Source organism: Danio rerio, chromosome 18 (genome assembly GCF_049306965.1).
Source record: "Danio rerio strain Tuebingen ecotype United States chromosome 18, GRCz12tu, whole genome shotgun sequence".
NCBI classification, from domain to species: Eukaryota; Metazoa; Chordata; class Actinopteri; order Cypriniformes; family Danionidae; genus Danio; species Danio rerio.
In genome coordinates, this window is record NC_133193.1 from 38,730,184 (window position 1) to 38,749,744 (window position 19,561).

Below are 19,561 nucleotides of genomic sequence, written 5' to 3' on the forward strand. Positions count from 1 at the left end.
ATGGTTGAATTAGACAGGGTAAGAGACGTGCTGCACTGCTATTCACTGTCTCTGCAATTAGACTTGGGAATTCAGAAGTAGAGAAGCCCTCCTCGTTTATAGTGTTTATATAAACATGATTATCTTTATAATGATTTAACAGATTGTGTTTATGTGTATATGAAATTATGAATAACATATGTGGCAGGACATTAAATTACTATTTATTTCTTTGCATTTTAACTTTGTAAGCTATAAATTATGGGTCTCCTCACAGTTTGTGTCTCATTATGCAAGCCAAATGACAGTTGTTCACTCCCTTCTTTTCCCCCACACTCCTCCCTCTGCTCGCAACGCTCCATGCCCATTTTGAAGCATTTTTTTTTTAAAGAATTCTGAGGTAGACTTGAAGCCTAAGAGGGGGGTTTCATGACCCTTAAAGCCAGTTCCTTTGACACCAGCTACCACACAAGAGTCCAGTAACTGATACAACATTTTAAGTGGTAATTTCAACTGCCAATTTTAAATGTGTGTGTACAAAGACGTCTTTTCTGCCGCTACCAGTTAACTGATGCATTTTTTGTAACAAATCACCTAAATGTAATTTGTTTGCCATTACTTTTAGTATTCTTCGAAATCAGAAAGGATTCACAGTAACTGACCTGTTGATACTGCTGATTATAGTTCTGCTGGTTGTAGGATTGTCCAGATCCTTGATTGTCCTGATACCCTTGCCCATATCCTGGGTACTGATTATAGTTGCCATAGTTGTAGCCTTGGTTGTAATTTCCTTGGCCATAGCTGCTCTGGTTGCCCTGGTTGTAGCCTTGATTATAACCCTGAGGATGATGATATGTGGAAACAAAAACACAGACAAATATAAAATAAAACAGAATGCAAAGAAAAAAGGGCTATGTCAGAAAGCTTAGTGGGCTGACTTGTTGCCTCGCTGCACTGTCAGGAAGTGACTCTAAAGCAGGGGTCACCAATCTCGTTCCTGGAGGTCCAGTGCCCTGCTGGGTTTAGCTCCAACTTGCCTCAACACACCTGCCTGGGTGTTTTAAGTATAGCAAGTAAGACCTTGATTAGCTTGTTCAGGTGTGTTTGATTAGGGTTGGAGCTAAAATCTGCAGGACATCGGCCCTCCAGGAACAAGTTTGGAGATTCCTGCTCTAGAGGCAGCGTTTATGAAAACACCTCCATGGTTTCCACTACATTCATACTTCCATGGCGGGGCGCCTTGCCAAAATTGATCCCACCACGGCAACATTACAGCTTTTCATCCAAAACATTCAGCTGTGTTTTTATAATAGCGGGTGATAATCGCAATAAAATGTATTAAAAGGTAACTTTTCTGTAACCGTAGAAGTGTTGTGCACTATTTATTTAACCCTTTAAGGTTACGTGCTGACTGAGTGACTGGCTGACTGACAGGTGCGTGATGCGTGAGGCCATTTCACTTTACTTTAGCACGCATTAATGCCGCTCTGTAGGTTTATTGTAGATATTCGTAAATATTCCTAGCAAATCTAACAAATGTATATATACTTGTTACATAAACGCACTAAATTGGACTTAAGCAGTGTTTATTTGAGAGCGCACAAGAAGATCTGCGCTTGAGCAGCACATATTTGAGGAGGCATGCAAAAAGTTTTGAGCACGAACAGAGGAAATCGGCACGCAAGCAAAGAGATTTGCATGCTCGTAGATTATTACATAAATGCGATCTAATACTGCGCACACGACATTTGTCTTTGAAATAATGCCACAGGTAGTTGGTAGATCTGTGTAAAAAAGGCCTGCCGCCACAGTTGGAAAAAATCCTACAGGAAACACTGAACTCATAATATGGATTTCAGACAGACTTCTGGAGGCAGCATAATTATTTAATCCCATACAACAAAAAAAGTTTTGTTGATATTACATGGATATTTGCTTACTACAACAGTAACTAGAAGTGCCTAGAAATGCCATCAAAATATCCAAAACATGCATTTAAATACAAAGTGAAACCCAAGCATCACTTCAACATGCCATGTTTTTTTTTCTTTTAGCTCAAATGTGAGAAATAGAACACAAATAGTGAAGAATATTTACATGCTGCCTTCAAAATTGGATCAAAAGAAGACCGGAAATGAAACCGAGTTTGGATTCAGATGTACCTTGACGTCTTCCTACTATGGCTGCATGATACTGGAAAATCTAACATTGCAATATATAATTTGATTTAAATACATATTTAGCAGATAACTTGAATATGTTTATTTAAAGAAAATTTCTAAATACATAAAATACAGTGGTTCCTCACTATGAGGTGGTTCACTTTTCCATTTCACTTTACTTTAGCACGCATTAATGCCGCTCTGTAGGTTTATTGTAGATATTCGTAAATATTCCTAGCAAATCTAATAAATGTATATATACTTGTTACAAAAACGCACTAAATTGCACTTTCGCAGTGTTTATTTGAGAGCGCACAAGAAGATCTGCGCTTGAGCAGCACATATTTGAGGAGGCATGCAAGAAGTTTTGAGCACGAACAGAGGAAATCGGCACGCAAGCAAAGAGATTTGCATGCTCGTAGATTATTACATAAATGCGATCTAATACTGCGCACACGACATTTGTCTTTGAAATAACACCACAGGTAGTTGGTAGATCTGTGTAAAAAAGGCCTGCCGCCACAGTTGGAAAAAATCCTAGAGGAAACACTGAACTTATAATATGGATTTCAGACAGACTTCTGGAGGCAGCATAATTATTTAATCCCATACAACAAAAAAAAGTTTTGTTGATATTACATGGATATTTGCTTACTACAACAGTAACTAGAAGTGCCTAGAAATGCCATCAAAATATCCAAAACATGCATTTAAATACAAAGTGAAACCCAAGCATCACTTCAACATGCCATGTTTTTTTTTCTTTTAGCTCAAATGTGAGAAATAGAACACAAATAGTGAAGAATATTTACATGCTGCCTTCAAAATTCGATCAAAAGAAGACCGGAAATGAAAGCGAGTTTGGATTCAGATGTGCCTTGATGTCTTCCTACTATGGCTGCATGATACTAGAAAATCTAACATTGCAATATATAATTTGATTTAAATACATATTTAGCAGATAACTTGAATATGTTTATTTAAAGAAAATTTCTAAATACATAAAATACAGTGGTTCCTCACTATGAAGTGGTTCACTTTTCGCAGCCTCGCAGTTTTGTGGATATATTTTCGCGCAAATTGACATGCTTTTCTTTTTTCAGCGCATTTTGTTCTGCGTTCTGATTGACTGTAGACCATTGTCTATCAATCTCCTCTGTGCCGTGTCTCGTATAGTAAATAAAGCATTCAGCTTGCCAAATTTACATTAATCTTCGATCGCTAGCAGTGTGACTTTGAAGTGCTGTACTGTATGTTTGCAAGTTTTCACCCCACAATGTTGACAAAACATTCTGCACTGTCAAAGGCACCTGCAGTCGCACCCACTAGGCAGAGAAAGATGCTAACCATCGCACAACAAGTTAAACTTCTGGACATGCTACAGGAAGGTAGAAGTTATTTGGCTGTAGGGCACCATTACAGAATAAATAAGTGAAGATCAACCATTTTTGATCTTAGGTTTTATTCCATCATACTGGACTTATTTCTCTATGAACGCTTGAACTTTGAGACTGTTTAACGAATAGAGAAAAGTGTGAAAATGTTAATGGCTGTCTAAGAAAAGTGTATGAAGTGTGTAGTGAGGTATTTACAGCCAAAAACATCTATGATAACTGTAAAAAAGTAAAGCTGACTACTTTGCGGATTTCACATATGTCGGATTAATTTTAAAACATAACTCCCGCGAATAACGAAGCACCACTGTATAATAAACATTCTACAAGCATGGATCAATAAAATAAAAAAAAGATTCAAAATAGAAACTCAGCATATCCTGCAATGTGAATATTGTAAATGATCACATGTGATATTGATGCTGAAGCGATATATTGTGCAGACATATTTTCTACCTTGGAATGCTGGAATACTTTTTTTAATCCAATAAAAACAAACAAATAAAACATACAAACTAAACAATTCAATAAGCAAAAACAAAAAAATATTTTTACAAAAAAAACAAAACAAAATTTAACAAAAAAAAAACATTTTATAAATAAACAAAGAAATTAATAATAAACATATAAAAACGAATCCAAAACAAAAAAAGAAAAGATCAAACACACGTTAAAAAAATACAAACAAACATCTTATGCAACTAAATATTTGTCACAAATAAAAACTGATAAGCCACATAAAGCACTCACTTGACCATATCCCTCTTTGTTATAAGAGCCATAGCGACTATTATTGTAGTTTCCTCCAGTTTGATGGCTGCTGCTGCTGCTGTATCCGTCTCGACTGTCTCTGTAATTCCCTCCCCAGCGGTTCTGACTGTAGCCATCACGATTATAACCTGACCAAAACGCAAAGCAAGAAAATGACTAATGACAGAGCAGTCAAAACTGAATCAGATTGCATGAGAGCTAATAAGTTCAACTGACCTCCTCCGCTGTAGCCTCCTCCAGATCCTCCTCTGCTCTGATGGCCTCCTCTTGATCCTCCATGACTGTCGTACCTCTGGTTGTTGTTGTTTTCACGTCTTCTGTCTCCCCAGCTGTTGAAGCGTTTTTCAGGAGGAGGTCCAGCCTTCCGACCTTCCTCATTGTAGCGTTTGATCAAGTCTCGAGCTTCGTCTCTCTGCAGCTCGATGAACATCACTTCATCCAGGAAATCTCCCGCCTCTGGCAGCACAAAGTTGGCTTTGGAGCCATGAAAAAAAAAAAGCAGATCGATTCAATTTTAAACTTGACAAAATGCCACTGTTCCAAAACAAACTCTTTATTCATATTAAACAGTAAACGTATAAATCGTGGGAGATGCTCAACACTATTGCAAACCAAGCTCTACATCCAGAAAAAGAGTGTGATTTTTTTTAAACGTGTGACTAAGATGTGCATGATAATATTAGCTTGAGAGCTAAACATGTGCATCAACACATTAAAAGTGGAATTCGGCTTTATTTAAACGTGTCCTTATTAATAAAATAATAATAACAATAATAATAAAAATGACTTAAAGGGATAGTTCACCCCAAAAATAAAAATTCTGTCATCATTTCCTTCACACCTTTCACTTGTTCCTAACCTCACTGAGTTTCTTTCTTCTAGTTTACAGAAAGAAAGATATTTTGAAGAATGTTGGGGAAAAAAATACTATTGGATTCAATATTACTTTCCAATATGGATATCCATGATTGCTGGTTTCCAACATTCCTCAGAATATTTTCTTAAGTGTTCAATAGAAGAAAATAAAAAGTTTAGAACTACCCCAAAAGTTTAGAGTGCACATAAATGGTGAAGATAATAAAATTTTTGGTTGAACTGTGCCTTTAAATCTTACATTTTAACAATGATTTACATAAGACCCTCATTAAAATGACTTTTCAAATGATCTTGTCTGCCATATTTATAAAAACAAATAGGGATGCTCCGATCAGAACTTTTGGAGAAGATACTGAGTAATGATTCTTCGTAATGGTGATTGGTTGATGTAGAGTACAGATTCTGGCGACGCAGTGGCATTTGCCTCATATTCATCACAATGAGCAAAGTGAATTATTTTTTATTACGTAAAAGTCAAAGAAATTCAAGATGAAAAATAAAACACCATGACAAACAAAACTGTAGGTTGGCAACAGCCTCAAAACACATTTTACAAGTTCACACTTCAAACCACAAGGTTTTACCCACTTGTTAGCAAGAAGTTTATTTATACTGTATATATAACAAAGTTTACCAGAGCAAGAAACACAGTATAACAATATAAACACAGTATTTCTTAGTATATGTTGTCTTTTTTTCTTTTCGTTTGCATAAAAGCGGTTATAATAATAATAATAATAAAACAAAAAATAAAATATTACAAGTTATAAGGTCAATTTAATATAAAAACACAAGCTAGTTTAAATTGCACTTTAAGCTGAATATAATAGTATCTTGCAAAATAACCAGTAAAATATTCTATCCTGTCATCATGCAATAAAAAAATAAACTAGCTATTAGAAATAAGCTGTTAAAAGTCTAAACATTAGAAAAAAAAAAATCACTTAAAAAATATTTAAAAATGAATTAAAACTTTTACAGTAGGACACATTTTTTTTGCCTCCAACTGTGTATAAAAACCACTTTCATAAACTTAAGTTGAATGTTAAATGAATGTCATGCTCAGTTTGTAGCATCCCATTTTTCATTTTTATTCTTTAATGCGTTCCTATTTTAATTACAAATAAAGATTAAATAAAATTTTGCAGACCTATTTAGTGATTTATGATGTTGTTTTTTACAGCAGAGTTCCTACCTTTCATTTCTAAAACGGCTTGATCGGGCACATCTTTCCCATCCTCAGCTTGCTTACACCTTCGTTCCTTTAAATCCTCATCCCTCGGGCAAATTACAACAGCCTTACGGTGAAACCCTTCAAAAGGGCGCATCTTTCGTCTCTGGGCTGATCCATATACATTTGTCTAGACAAAGTGACAAAAGAGAAGTAGAAGCAGTTGATTATTGTGGTTGTTTTTGTGTTTTGTTTATTTATTTTTTGTTCATCCCAGCTCTGATTTATCTTTAAAAAAAATCAACCCTGCAATAGAATCCAAACAGAAGTCTATGAAACCCAGCATACTGGAACAAAAATCTTATTAGAGACTCTTTGTAATAAGGTTGGAAAAATGTAAAACTATTAAGACCACTGTAAAAACAAAACAAAATATAGCTGCAAGCAATGTAGGAGGAGTTAGAAAAAGTAGGTTTTTGCCTATAGGCAAGATGGCAGGCAGAACGTTCAGTTATTTAAGGCATAATTAGTATCGATCTTATACCCAAGAAATGTATGAAGACAACTATTATAACAATGGGCAAAATTAGTCAAAAGTTATTAGCACTTTTATAAATATCGTTATAACATTTGACCAAAAGGTAGCACTGCGGCAAAACTTTGAGCACCTTCAGGTCAGAGTCCTGAAAGCACATACTGACTTTCATAACAATTCAAAAATGTGTCCATAAAATATGTGCTGCGTCCGAAACCACATACTTCCATACTATATAGTACACTAAAATCAGTATGTGAGCCGAGAAGTATGTCTGAATTCATATAATTCGAAAATCAGTAGGTGAGAAGTACGCGGATGACCTACTACTTCCGGCGAGATTGTGGAGTGCGCATCACATGCACACTGCGCTATCTCATGATGCCCCGTGAGAGAATTCATAAATGGGAGTAAAGCAACGCAACTGACGCAGGTAGGTCACATGACCATGGCAAAATGGCAGATGTACAGTTGAAGTCAGAATTATTAGCCCCCCTGTATTATTAGCACCCTTGTTTATTTTTTCCCCAATTTCTGTTTAATAGAGGGAAGATTGTTTCAGCACATTTCTAAACTTAATAGTTTTAAAAACTTATTTCTAATAACTAATTTATTTTATCTTTGTCATGATGACAGTAAATAATATTTTGCTTGATATTTTTCAAGACACTTCTATGCAGCTTAAAGTGACATTAAAAGGCTTAACTAGGTTAATAAGGTGAACTAGGCAGGTTAGGGTAATTAGGCAAGTTATTGTATGATGATGGTTTGTTCTGTAGACTATCGAAAAAAAATTAGCTTAAAGGGGCTAATAATTATGTCCCAAAAATGTTTTTTTAAAAATTAATAACTACTTTTATTCTTGCCAAAATAAAACAAATAAGACTTTCTCCAGAAGAAAAAATATTATCCGACATACTGTGTAAATGTCAATGCTCTGTTAAACATCATTTGGGAAATATTTAAAAAAGAAAATAAAAATGAAAAGGGGGCTAATAATTCTGACTTCAACTGTAGTACGTTCGAATTCCATTCATACTTTTCATATTCATACTGTATAGAACATACTTTTCTAACGGCCGAGTAGTACATTTAAATTCAAATGCAGTACCTACTGAGTTTCAGACGCAGCCATAGTAATTTTTAACATAATTCAAAATGTCCGACGGTCAAAATGGCTGACCTGGGAAAATCAGACATCATTCGGCATGCTCTGCCAGACGTAAAGAGAGCAATTTTATGAAGTCTAGACTAAGGGTTGAGAAATTATAAGCAAAAAAAAAAGTTTTTTTTGTATCTCCAGACCATTAGGGGGTAGTGCACTGAAATGCGCCAACTCATTTTAAACCATGGTTGTGATAACACACACCAAGTTTGATGCAAATACTTCAAAATGTTACAGAGATAACACCTTAAGTCAATTTTGACAAGCTTTACACTAAATTTGTTCACAAGTTAATCGAAAACGGTTTGTCTAACCTACTTAAATTCAATAACTTTTGGTCAGCATCATCTGGAGATCATGTGATTCAAATTTGCTGAAAATCGAACAAACAGCCTAGAACGAGTTTGATTAAATAGGTTTTGCAAAAAATTCCAAGGAGAGAAATTTTGATTGTAGTCCAGTCGGTTCAAAAGTTAAACAATTGAACAATAAACAATTGAAGCTTGTTGGGTTCATAGCGCTGCCATAGACTCCCAGAGCAGAAGAAGAAGAGGAAGAAGCCGGAAGAATAATAATAAGAACCGGAATAGATACAATAATGTGCCTACGCACCTTCAGCGCTTGGCCCTTAATTATATGAAGTAAAAACTATCACAATATTCTTTTGAATTTTAAAATAAAAACCTTCCTTATAGATGTTTCTTTTTTTGTAACGTTAATACAATACTCAGTTAAGAAAGTGTGAAAATGTGTTTTAACTAAATTCTTGCCGTGTCATGGATAAGAAACATAATGGAAAACCATGGCGTGATGTCTTTAACAACATGTTTGATGTCATAAAGATAGTGGAACTTGCAACTGGTTTCCAAAAACAAGAGCATAACAAACTATGGCCAAATACCAAATAGTACCTAAACTCTCCCACATTATGAGAGGCTGACTGCTAAATTTTTGCTGTGTCATTGACAGAAAACAAGTCAGAATACACTGTGCTTTTTCCATCAACCATTTGTCTTCTTTAATAATATGTGATGTCATGTCAACTACCAAGACACCTTACGTCAAACACACTTGCTATTAGGAAAAAACAACATAAAAAAACAACAATACATTTAAAAATAATAATTTAATAAAAAATAAGAATAAATAGAACATTTGAACTATTTAAGCAAGTAGAGTACTTAAGAGACTGATATGTACACTCCAGTTACTGATATATATTTATATATACTTTTAAGATACTAATATGGAAATTTTAGATACAAAGACAAACTTACAAAGGTAATATTGCCGTTTTAATATGGTTTCATACAGTGTATGATAACAGACATTCATGACAGCTACACTCAAAAACAAAATTGCTGGGTTCTTGTAACCAATGTTGGGTCACAGTTGGACAAACCCAACTGTTGGGTTAAAGTCATATCACCCTGCAGCCCAAGACCGGTTACCCATTGAAGCTAAGCAGGGCTGAGCCTGGTCAGTACTTGTATGGGAGACCACATGGGAAAACTAGGTTGCTGTTGGAAGTGGTGTTAGATAGGCCAGCAGGGGGTGCTCAGCCTGTGGTCTGTGTGAGTCCTAATGCCTCAGTAAAAGTGAAGGGGACACTACACTGTCAGTGGGCGCTTTCGGATGAGACATTAAAATGAGGTCCTGACTCTCTGTGGTCATTAAAAATCCCATAGCACTTCTCGTAAGAAGTAGGGGTGTAACCCCAGTATCCTGTCCAAAGTCCCTCAATCGGCCCTTATGATCATGGCCTCCCAAATCATCCCCATCCCCCGAATTGAATCACGGTTTATCCACTCCCCCAACAGCGGGTGTGTGGTGAGCACACTGGCGCTGTTGTCCTGTGCCTGCCGTCGCATCATCCAAGTGGATGCTGCACACTGGTGGTGCTGTGAAGAGACCCCCCTCATGATTGTAAAGTGCTTTGGGTGTATGGCCATACACAATAAATGCGCTATATAAATACACAATACAAAAAAAAATAAAATAAAATACACATTACAAAGTGTCATTTAAATTTATCTTAGGCTAGAGATGCAGTCTAGTACCAGGTTGAACCTCCTTTTGCCTTCAGAACTGCCTTAATCCTTCATGGCATAGATTCAACAAGGTACTGGAAATATTCCTCAGATATTTTAGTCCATATTGACATGATAGCATCACACAGTTGCTGAGATTTTTCAGCTGCACATCCATGATGTGAATCTCCCATTTCACCACATCCCAAAGGTGCTCTATTGGATTGAGTTCTGGCGACTGTGGAGGCCATTTGAGTACAGTGAACTCATTGTCATGTTCAAGAAACCACTCTTAGATGATTCGAGCTTTATGACATAGCCCATTATCCTGCTGGAAGTAGCCATCAGAACATGGGTACACTGTGGCCATAAAGGGATAGACATGGTTAGCAACAATACTCAGGTAGGCTGTGGTGTTGACACATTGCCCAATTGGTATTAATGGGCCCAAAGTGTGCCAAGAAAATATCCCCCACACCATTACACCACCACCAGCCTGAAATGTTGGTACAAGGCAGGATGAATCCCTGCTTTTTAAGTTGTTGATGTCAAAGTCTGACCCTACCATCTGAATGTCGCAGGAGAAATCAAGACTCAAGAAATTGTAGCCTCAGTTTCCTGTTCTTAGCTGACAGTCTTGACCATGTCTACATGCCTAAATGCATTGATTTGCTGCCTTGGAATCGGCTGATTAGAAATTTGTGTTAACGAGCAGTTGGACAGGTGTACCTAATAAAGCTTCATTAAGCTTTTTTAATGCAAAATTAATTTAAATAGCCAATTATGCCACAGGATGATAAAAGTTATTTCTTAATAAGGAACTGGATAGCTAAACACTCTTGACACATGAACGTGTAAATACTGTACAAAAAGCCTACAACAAATGTCGAACTATATTCTGAATATGGAATGTCATACTAAATAACTTGTATAATTGACATTAACTATCATTTAATTTTATGTGATTTTGCTCACATGGCTGATAATTGAATATGAATTAGATGATGTCATTACGCTGCTGTCCTGCCACAGTAATCTGTCCTTCACAGCAAACTCAAGCACAATCTCTAATCTTTTACTGATTCACAAATTTCATTGAAAAAACAAATTATAAGGAAAACCAGGATCTGACTAATCATCTTAGCTCGTTTAAGCGAGGTACAACAAACTAACCAAAGAGAGCTAGTACAGAAAACACTCTGACACACTGTTTGTTTACACTCCTGTTTCTAAGGCCCCGTTTACACTAATGCGTTTTAGTTTGAAAACGCATAAGTTTTGCTACGGTTACGCCATCCGTCCACACTACGCCGGAGTTCTCGAGCGCCGAAAACGGAGCGTTTCAAAAACGCTGGAGAGGGCGTTTTCATTCTAAAACGCTGCAGCTCCGTCTCAGTGTGGATGGGGAAAGACGGAGATATCTGAAAACGGAGGCGGGACTGCAGACATTCGCCTCTCTGATTGGGGCTTTTCCTCAATATTAAGTAGCCTAACACACAGTTCAGTCCTGAATCTTCTCCGTGTAAGTTCAGACTTCGCAAGTTTGATCAAGGCTGCATCTCTTCTTCTCAGTTTGATATGGAAAACATACCGAGGACACGCGTCAATCTTCACAGGGAACAGTGTACTTTATAACTTCATTCACATCACCTTGGCTACGTTGTTTCACTTTCTCAACAATAAAATGTAAACTTGATATAAGGAACTGCCTATTTTTATTTTAATATTAACAACTAAACAGACAGCAGAAATGTTGAGGCGTCGTGCTGCATGAGCGTCATCTTCACTGTGTGCATATTTATAACAAAACGGAGCCGATAACAACTGCCTCCTTTCAATTTCAGTGAAAATACGAAACACACCCTCTCTTTTGCTGAATATCAGTTTTAATAATCGATAATGGCCATTATAAAAGTATAACATACAATAAGTTTATACATTATAGGAAATAAAGGCAAGCGATCAGTCAATATACAGAATGTAGGCTATGTGCTTACATTAATCATTAACTTATCTTTGCGCTCAGCCAAAACACGTTACCTGAGAACAAGTAATAGATTCCAGTGACCAAAGTCAGGGAATATGTCGTTAGATAAAGACAACAAGATGAATGAAATATCACGTTTAATAAATATAGTGAGATTAGATCCAGCGGGAGATGCTTGATGAGAAGTCCGACTAGCAGAGCTCTCATCTGGGTAGATGGGCTCCAGCGATTGCCAAAGTGTGTGTGTGTGGTCACGTGATGTGCGTTTTCAGCGATTTGGTGTGGACGGAGAGCAGTTCAGAAACGCTGGGTAAAACGTGAGTGTGGACGCGGATCGTTTTCATTCTAAAACGCCGTTTTAAAACTAATACGCACTAGTGTAAACGGGGCCTAAATCTGCCTTCTCAATCACATTACTCATGTTGTCAAAGACAGCAAGCGATGACAGTTCACAGAGCAATGTGTAGTCTGACATATAAAAAAAACTGTTGTAACAGAAAAAAATATACTGTGTAACAAGTAAACAGTTTTACTAGTCTAAAAGTGTCTCTCATTCACTAACGTATGTTTTTGTGTGGATTTCACTCAACAGATACAGTATTTGTTTATGAACAGTCTCAGCATGCTGAGTGTGATTGTAAAACTCAACTACCTCACAAACAAGAGCAGCTCTGAAAAGCTGAAAAGGTTGGTTTTACCTCTTACCTAGTTACTAACACAAACATCAACAACCCACAGGAAAAGTGCTGTCTCTTTAAAACCAAGGTTATTTTTTTTATAATTAACACAGCGACGCAGGGAATTTTTTCTTACTCACTAGTATGAGATTACTCAAAATCTTAATAGAGTCAAAGGCAACCAATACATGACAACAGAGGCTCACAAAATAACTCAAATGTAATTGGAAATGCAAAATGATTCAAATGCTTAAAAAAAAAAACAGAAAAAAAAACATCACATTGACACTTCAGTCCAATCCATCAATTATTGCTTCTTCTACTCTATCATTTTGTGGCACCCTGAAAGACAATACTATTATATATAAATAACAAGCTAGAAGTACATAACTGGCAGTCTGGCATGTCTTCTCTGGGTATAATAAGGAAATATTTGCAGTACCTGATCCAATATGTAGTTGCGCTTTTTGTGGGAGGCGATCTGAAGTAGTCGGTTCAGACACTGAGTGGCCTGCTGAATCAGGATGTCCCAGCGGCCGGCATAGTTCCGCTGGCGACGCAGTCCCATCACCTACAATAACATCATAACAGACCTCTAAGTGAAAGGCCTCTTGTAAAAACAATAATACTGTAAAGCTATTCTAAACACTGCTTCCTTTTAAAAGGAAACAAACTAATTTAAAATCTTACCGAACTTAACTTTTGAAAAAAAATGTGTTTTTTAAGAAAAAGTACTCTAAATTTGTATTAAACATTAGTCAAAATACAAATAAGCCTGTTTCTTTTTGGTTTTCACTTGACTCTTCTTTTTTTCTTCAAAAGTTAAAGATTCTAATCAGATGATCTTACCTTCATTTTCTCCATGATGGCATTTGTGCCCAGGATGTTAAATCTTTTGTCCGGGTTCATCTCAGCATGTTTAGCAGCCCATGTGGTTTTACCACAAGCAGGAAGGCCAACCATCATCAGGACCTTCAGACAAATGTGATACTCTTTAGATTACACACTAATTAGTGAGATATGCATCGTATTGTTAAATGAGCATACACTATAGATAAAGTGGAGATCAAAATTAGATTAACTTTCTAAATTTAAAGCTCGATTCCATTTAAGTTATGCTAATATATTCCGATCCTCTCAGTTATTAGTGTAACTCTGACACCTGGTGGTAAATTCCTTAATTTTCTGACAAACCCTGTTTAATTTTACTGGTTTCACTAAGCAGGATGGTGAGACATCGTAAAGTGACTGAAACCCTTCAAAGAAATAAGCCTCAAACAGATCAAAATAAAAAAGATTTATTACAAACCTGTGATTTCAAAACATTTTGTATCTTTACAATAGCCCATTTCTAACAAGAATACTATTGAACTGTCGAAAAATTACTAGGAAATAGAGAGAGGTGCAATCAAAAATGTGCCGTTCACATTTTTTATGTCATTAGTTTAGAACATTTACTGGTAATGTCAACTTCTCATTCTGGAAATTTACTGAACAAAACTTATGGCAAGAGGTCTGTTCACACATTATCTTAATTCAATGGAAATTTTCCAGAAAAGTCAGTGTGTGTGAAAGAAGTGACTGTCACAAAATCATTCAAGTCCCTCAAAAGTTGGTCGTCCACAAAAGGTGATGGAAACTGCAAATTCCTTAAAGTTTTTACACTGGCTTGAGTGGTTTTGAACTTGTGCAAAAAAGGATTGAAGTGAATAATGGAAGACAGAAATGCATTTGCAGAATAAACTCTTCAAAGAGTAACTAGTGCTGTTGCTTGGCCACAGATTGCTGAAGTTATTCAAAGCAAGGGCCTGAACACTTCCTAGTAATATTTCTAGTAGTAAATAGTTCTCCTATTTTGGTCACTTCGTTTTCAATAAAATAAAGTTATTATTTACTTTATTTATTTATTATTTACAGTGTCATGGTGTGTTTTATAAAACACTGTCCTATTAAGCACAGTGTAGAAACTCTTAAAAATTAAGAAGATTATTATGAAAATGATGACGCAGTTTTTCTGATAAAGATCAAGTGTTCATAAACTGTTTTCTAACTTTGATCTCTATTGTGTAAATTCTGTCAGACTTTGAGAAGAATGTTAAGATTTGCCTTTAGATGACATTATATGAATGCACTGCAAAGACAACATAAAACATCAAATCTAGTGATCACACAACCTTTTTAAAAAAATTACCTGACAATCAGATTTGCTGCTTGGACCTACAGTGCCTCTGACCCTGTTCTCCAAGCTGACGTCTCCGATGAAGGAGTAGCCATCTGGCAATGGAAAATAAGGCTCCTCCCGTTGGCCAAAGTTGAACTCGACAGCGCAATTCTTCACCAGAACATGAGGAAACAGGGCCTGACCAGCCAGCTCTTCTTTAGACACACGAAAAGCCACATCAAGCCATTTCCCATTCTTTGAGAAAGCCATTTCCACCTGTTCATGGCTGTCAAAATCCTGCAAACAGCACAAACATACGAGACTGTTTATCCATCATGTCCACTATTTCAGGTAGGATTGTGTTTATCATTTAGTTTTCTTTCATTCCAATGTATGATGTTGCCTAGCTAGACAGCATTTTAAGTTGACAGTACATACTAGGTCCTACCAACTGTGGGAATATAAATTTAGATTCCAAAGTAATGCAAAATGGACTTCTAGAAGACGCTGTATAAATGCAGATTAACCAACATATCTCAAAAAAGAAATTCTGCTTGTTTCGAGTCTCCTGGACTGGGCTCTCTTCTCTTCTTTTTCATAATTTATTTTTTTCAACACAGATAATGTTTAATTAAATTAAAATTATAGCATGTTGTGAGATTTTTTTGTATTTTTATGCTCAGGGTATTTTGTTATACAAGAAGCATGTTTTTAGTTTAGCAATATGCATAACACACAATTTAGCTGAAATACAACAGTGAGCTGTACTCTCTGTGTAATCTGAAATTGCTGTGATGTGCTCTAGAAATTCTAGGATATTTCTTTAAGGAGGTGTGATGCATTTTACATGCTTTCTCCAGTAAATTGTAGGTAAATGTGTAAAATAAACAGTAAAAATTATATACATTTTGACAAAATAAACATTTAAAAGCTGTTTTCATCTGTTTAATATTGTTGCTACAAATCTGTACACTACACCAGTGGTTCTCAAAGTGGGGGTCGGGACCCCACGAGGGGTCGCAGGACAATGAAGGGGGGTCGCCTGGTGATTTCCAAAAATCTATTTATTTTTATTAAACAATATGAATGACCATATATTATCCATAACCTACTGAAGAGAAAAATTTTTTATTTATAGTTACTATATACTATACAGTTACTATAGTAGCTTATATTATTATTGGATTGCGGGTAATTACATTATATTAAAGACAGCAATAGCGTCAGATGCAGCAGATTGATTTTATAACACCAAGTTAAACTTTCTGGCACATTTACAGCACTTACATACATTTAAAAAAATTAATTGAAGAATAGACTTGGGTCTATTGGTGTGTGTGCCCCATTGCATGCCAGGTTTCTGTACTTATAACCACCTCAGAGGATATTGGGGGTCGCAAGTCACTGGCATTTTCATTTTGGGGGGCACGGGCTGAAAAGTTTGGGAACCCCTGCACTACACAACGATCCCTTTCAAACCAAGAGGCTTTCTACTGATTATGAAATTGTGAAAAATTACCAAATGAAATGAACTAGACAGCAGAAAATCAGCTATCAAAATGCTATCAAGCAACTTTCTCATTGTGCTAATTCCAAATGAAAATGACTCATTTTGGCGGACATTGCCTTTCAGAAAATAAAATTAAACAGTAAAGAGTTATTTAATTATAAAGACTAAAAGCTGTATCTATGATACTTCATTCAGTAGCCGTTAATGCTTGATGAAGGGAGTGCCTGAAGCTTCACATTAATGTTACTGTCATGGTGATGACCGCCAATGACATTCAGCTTGGCCCAGGGGTTGTAGTAGTAGTAGTAGCTGTATATAAAGATGTACATGAAGATTGATAATGAAGAACTAGGTAATTATTACCAACCGTACAACAAATTTTTCCTCTATTTTGACATATTTTGCTGGCAAAACATGAACATGATTAGCTAGCATATGCACTTGTATTTGTAGAAAGCAATCTGATTGGCTGATGCCTTTTACTATATTTGTGTTTGAACAGTTTATTTTACAAATTCTGCTGTGAGCAATGGACCCAACGAGACTCATCAAAATCACAATTCATTTTGCCAGTGCTTGACATCACTCCGTTGAAGGTAATTGAAAGAAATTGAGAAGTGTTATCGCTAATGCTCTGTGCGAACAATAAAACAGCTACTAAGATGACAGATTCAATATTCAAAGCAAAAAAGCAGAAAAAAATTAATAGCACTTACAATATAACATCCAATGATATCGCCTTCACCAAATTTCTCTCCATAGTCTCCAAATTTGTAATTGGTAGACTTTTTTCCTGTTCCTCCATAGCCATAAGAGAACGCCTCCTCTCCTGAAAGAAGCCATTTCACATATGTTAGAATCAAGAAAGACCATTCATTTGATAAATTGCCATTGACTATGATTGTATGTGTTTGTTTTACCAAGCTGTGTGCTGCAGGAATCCAGAGACCAGCCCACTCTCACAACATGAGGGTCAGGCTCACTGCTGGGAAGATGTTTTACTGATATATACTCCTTTACCTGAAAAATAAAGTGCCATGATACTAATCATGTTGATAATGTTGTAATGACTTTGGATGTGCAATATTGACCAAAAGGAAATGAATCTAAACACATTGTGAGACTAGATTTTTAATTAGAATTATTATTTTCTTTTTTTAATTAACTTTATTCTCTATTGGATATTACCTTTAACTCATAGCAAACACGTCCCTTGTTTACTCCATATGTAGCACGTGCTCCAGACCAGAGGTAAGCAAACCCTTCAATGGTTAAAGGATAGCCGCTGCAGTGGTCAGGAGAGACTTTGAAGTGCAAATCACTGTTATCTGTTAAGGTGAGTAAAGAAAATGACAAGTTTATTTCAAAGTTATTCCAAATCCTAATTAGACCAAACATGTGTTCACATACAAGTATCAATGGCCACCAGCGTGTCATCAAAATCTTCATCGTCCTCTTCGGCAGAAGGCTGAGGTGACCGGGACCTTTGATTAAAAAAATAAAAATAAAAAAGTTGTAAATCACTTATTAGTCTACATTAAGTAATGATCTGGATGATGTAGAAATAAAATAGTGATGCACCATTCTTGATTTTTCATGGACAATAAAAATAAATAAATAAATAAATAAAACATTGAATACAGTATAAATTTAAAACCAAATACAGCTTCCTTAGCTTTGTAATATTCTGTTACATAAAATATGCCTGTGCAAAAAAAAACAAAAAAAACAATCAAACAAAAAGAAACATTAGACAGGTTGAATAAAAATTTGAATTCGCTCGGCCAGCAGATGACGCTTGTAACATGAAATAGTTTTAGGACATTTTCATGTGCATTTTGTTAGGAAAGCCGGTTCTGTAATCTCCAACACCTCTTTTCAGATAGAGCAGCATTTACTACACAGAGAAGCAGTTCAGTGACAAAGATATGGGAAAAAAATAATAATAATAAATTACAGAAGATTTAATAATTTGTGATGCTGAAATAGAGGATAATCATTCTGTGATATTGGTGTCTAACATAAATGCTTGATGATATGTTTATTAGTCACACTGAATCAATAAAAGCAGAGTAATCCGCCCTCTGGCCTTCAAAGGAGGTTTACTACTGATCACAGAGCTGTGCTTCTCTGTCAAGATGTGCATGACAATATGCCTATTTCATGGGGCCGCTATTTTAAAAAACAAAAGCGAGGCTGTGGTGGCAAGAACCATAGAGGTAAAGCACTAGCACTATTGCAACAACATGCTGTGGTCTACAAACCTCCAGCTGTTGCTGCGATTGAAATAACAGGAGTTTTACGGGAGAAATAACAAAACAGAAGGGTGGCGGAAGATGGGCCTGAAATACGGAAGACTACCATGAAAAATGGGAGTGTTGGCAGGTATGCCTTCACGGCCAATCACTTTTGTTGAGCACTGGTGAATACTATTGCAAATCAATACGATGGTGCTCAAATCTATGGTGCACAAATATCATACAGTGAAAAAAATCAGTTCATTAACTAGAGTTTGATAAATGGTTGGCTAACTAGTGCCATTTAACTTAGCTAAAAAATAATGTCTGATATCGCTTTCCATTGAAAACGGACCTTCATGTCCCTCAGAAGGCAGTGAAATCATAAATTTATGTCACTTTCTCTTCACTGATAAGATATACAGCTAGGTACACAAGGTTCCTATGCGCCTCCAATCAATACTTCCGGGTTTTTTCACACCGCAGCTTCGATTTCGCTTTTAAAATGGCAGCCGCGAGAAATTAGTAACTACTGCAGCTTTTCTGAATTACAACTTTGATTTCATTTCGAGTTATCGTGCAGCCCTACAAAGAAGCTGTTTAGTAATAAAAACCTGGACAAACAGTTCATTGAATAATTCGAAAATAATCCACATCTGAGGTGTAATGGCCAAGACTACCTTATGTGTGCATTGTTTTCTAAAAATACAACAGCCTGTCGACAATTATTTCCTACTTAATGCTGGAAACATCACAGAATCGTTGGATGTTCGGCCATTACTGTGTGGCCCCGGACCTGCTAGCCCGGTAAAGGATGTCTGATGGCCCATCTCTGCTCCATTGTACACATTTTGTACTCCAAAATTATTGCAATATGCCACAGCAGAGACTGGCTAAATTAAAACC

General features: G+C 36.2%; 1 protein-coding gene across 1 annotated transcript in view; it reads right to left on the reverse strand.

Annotated features, from left to right (window-relative positions):
- Positions 1–19,561, reverse strand: part of hnrnpul1 (heterogeneous nuclear ribonucleoprotein U-like 1) — a 30,136-nt gene that overhangs the window by 2,394 nt on the left and 8,181 nt on the right. Inside the window, 11 exon segments of the mRNA NM_213271.1 lie at positions 642–818; positions 4,286–4,434; positions 4,523–4,780; positions 6,378–6,543; positions 13,190–13,318; positions 13,597–13,719; positions 14,939–15,205; positions 17,135–17,247; positions 17,339–17,438; positions 17,607–17,746; positions 17,829–17,902. Coding sequence (NP_998436.1) covers positions 642–818; positions 4,286–4,434; positions 4,523–4,780; positions 6,378–6,543; positions 13,190–13,318; positions 13,597–13,719; positions 14,939–15,205; positions 17,135–17,247; positions 17,339–17,438; positions 17,607–17,746; positions 17,829–17,902 — 1,696 coding nt within the window.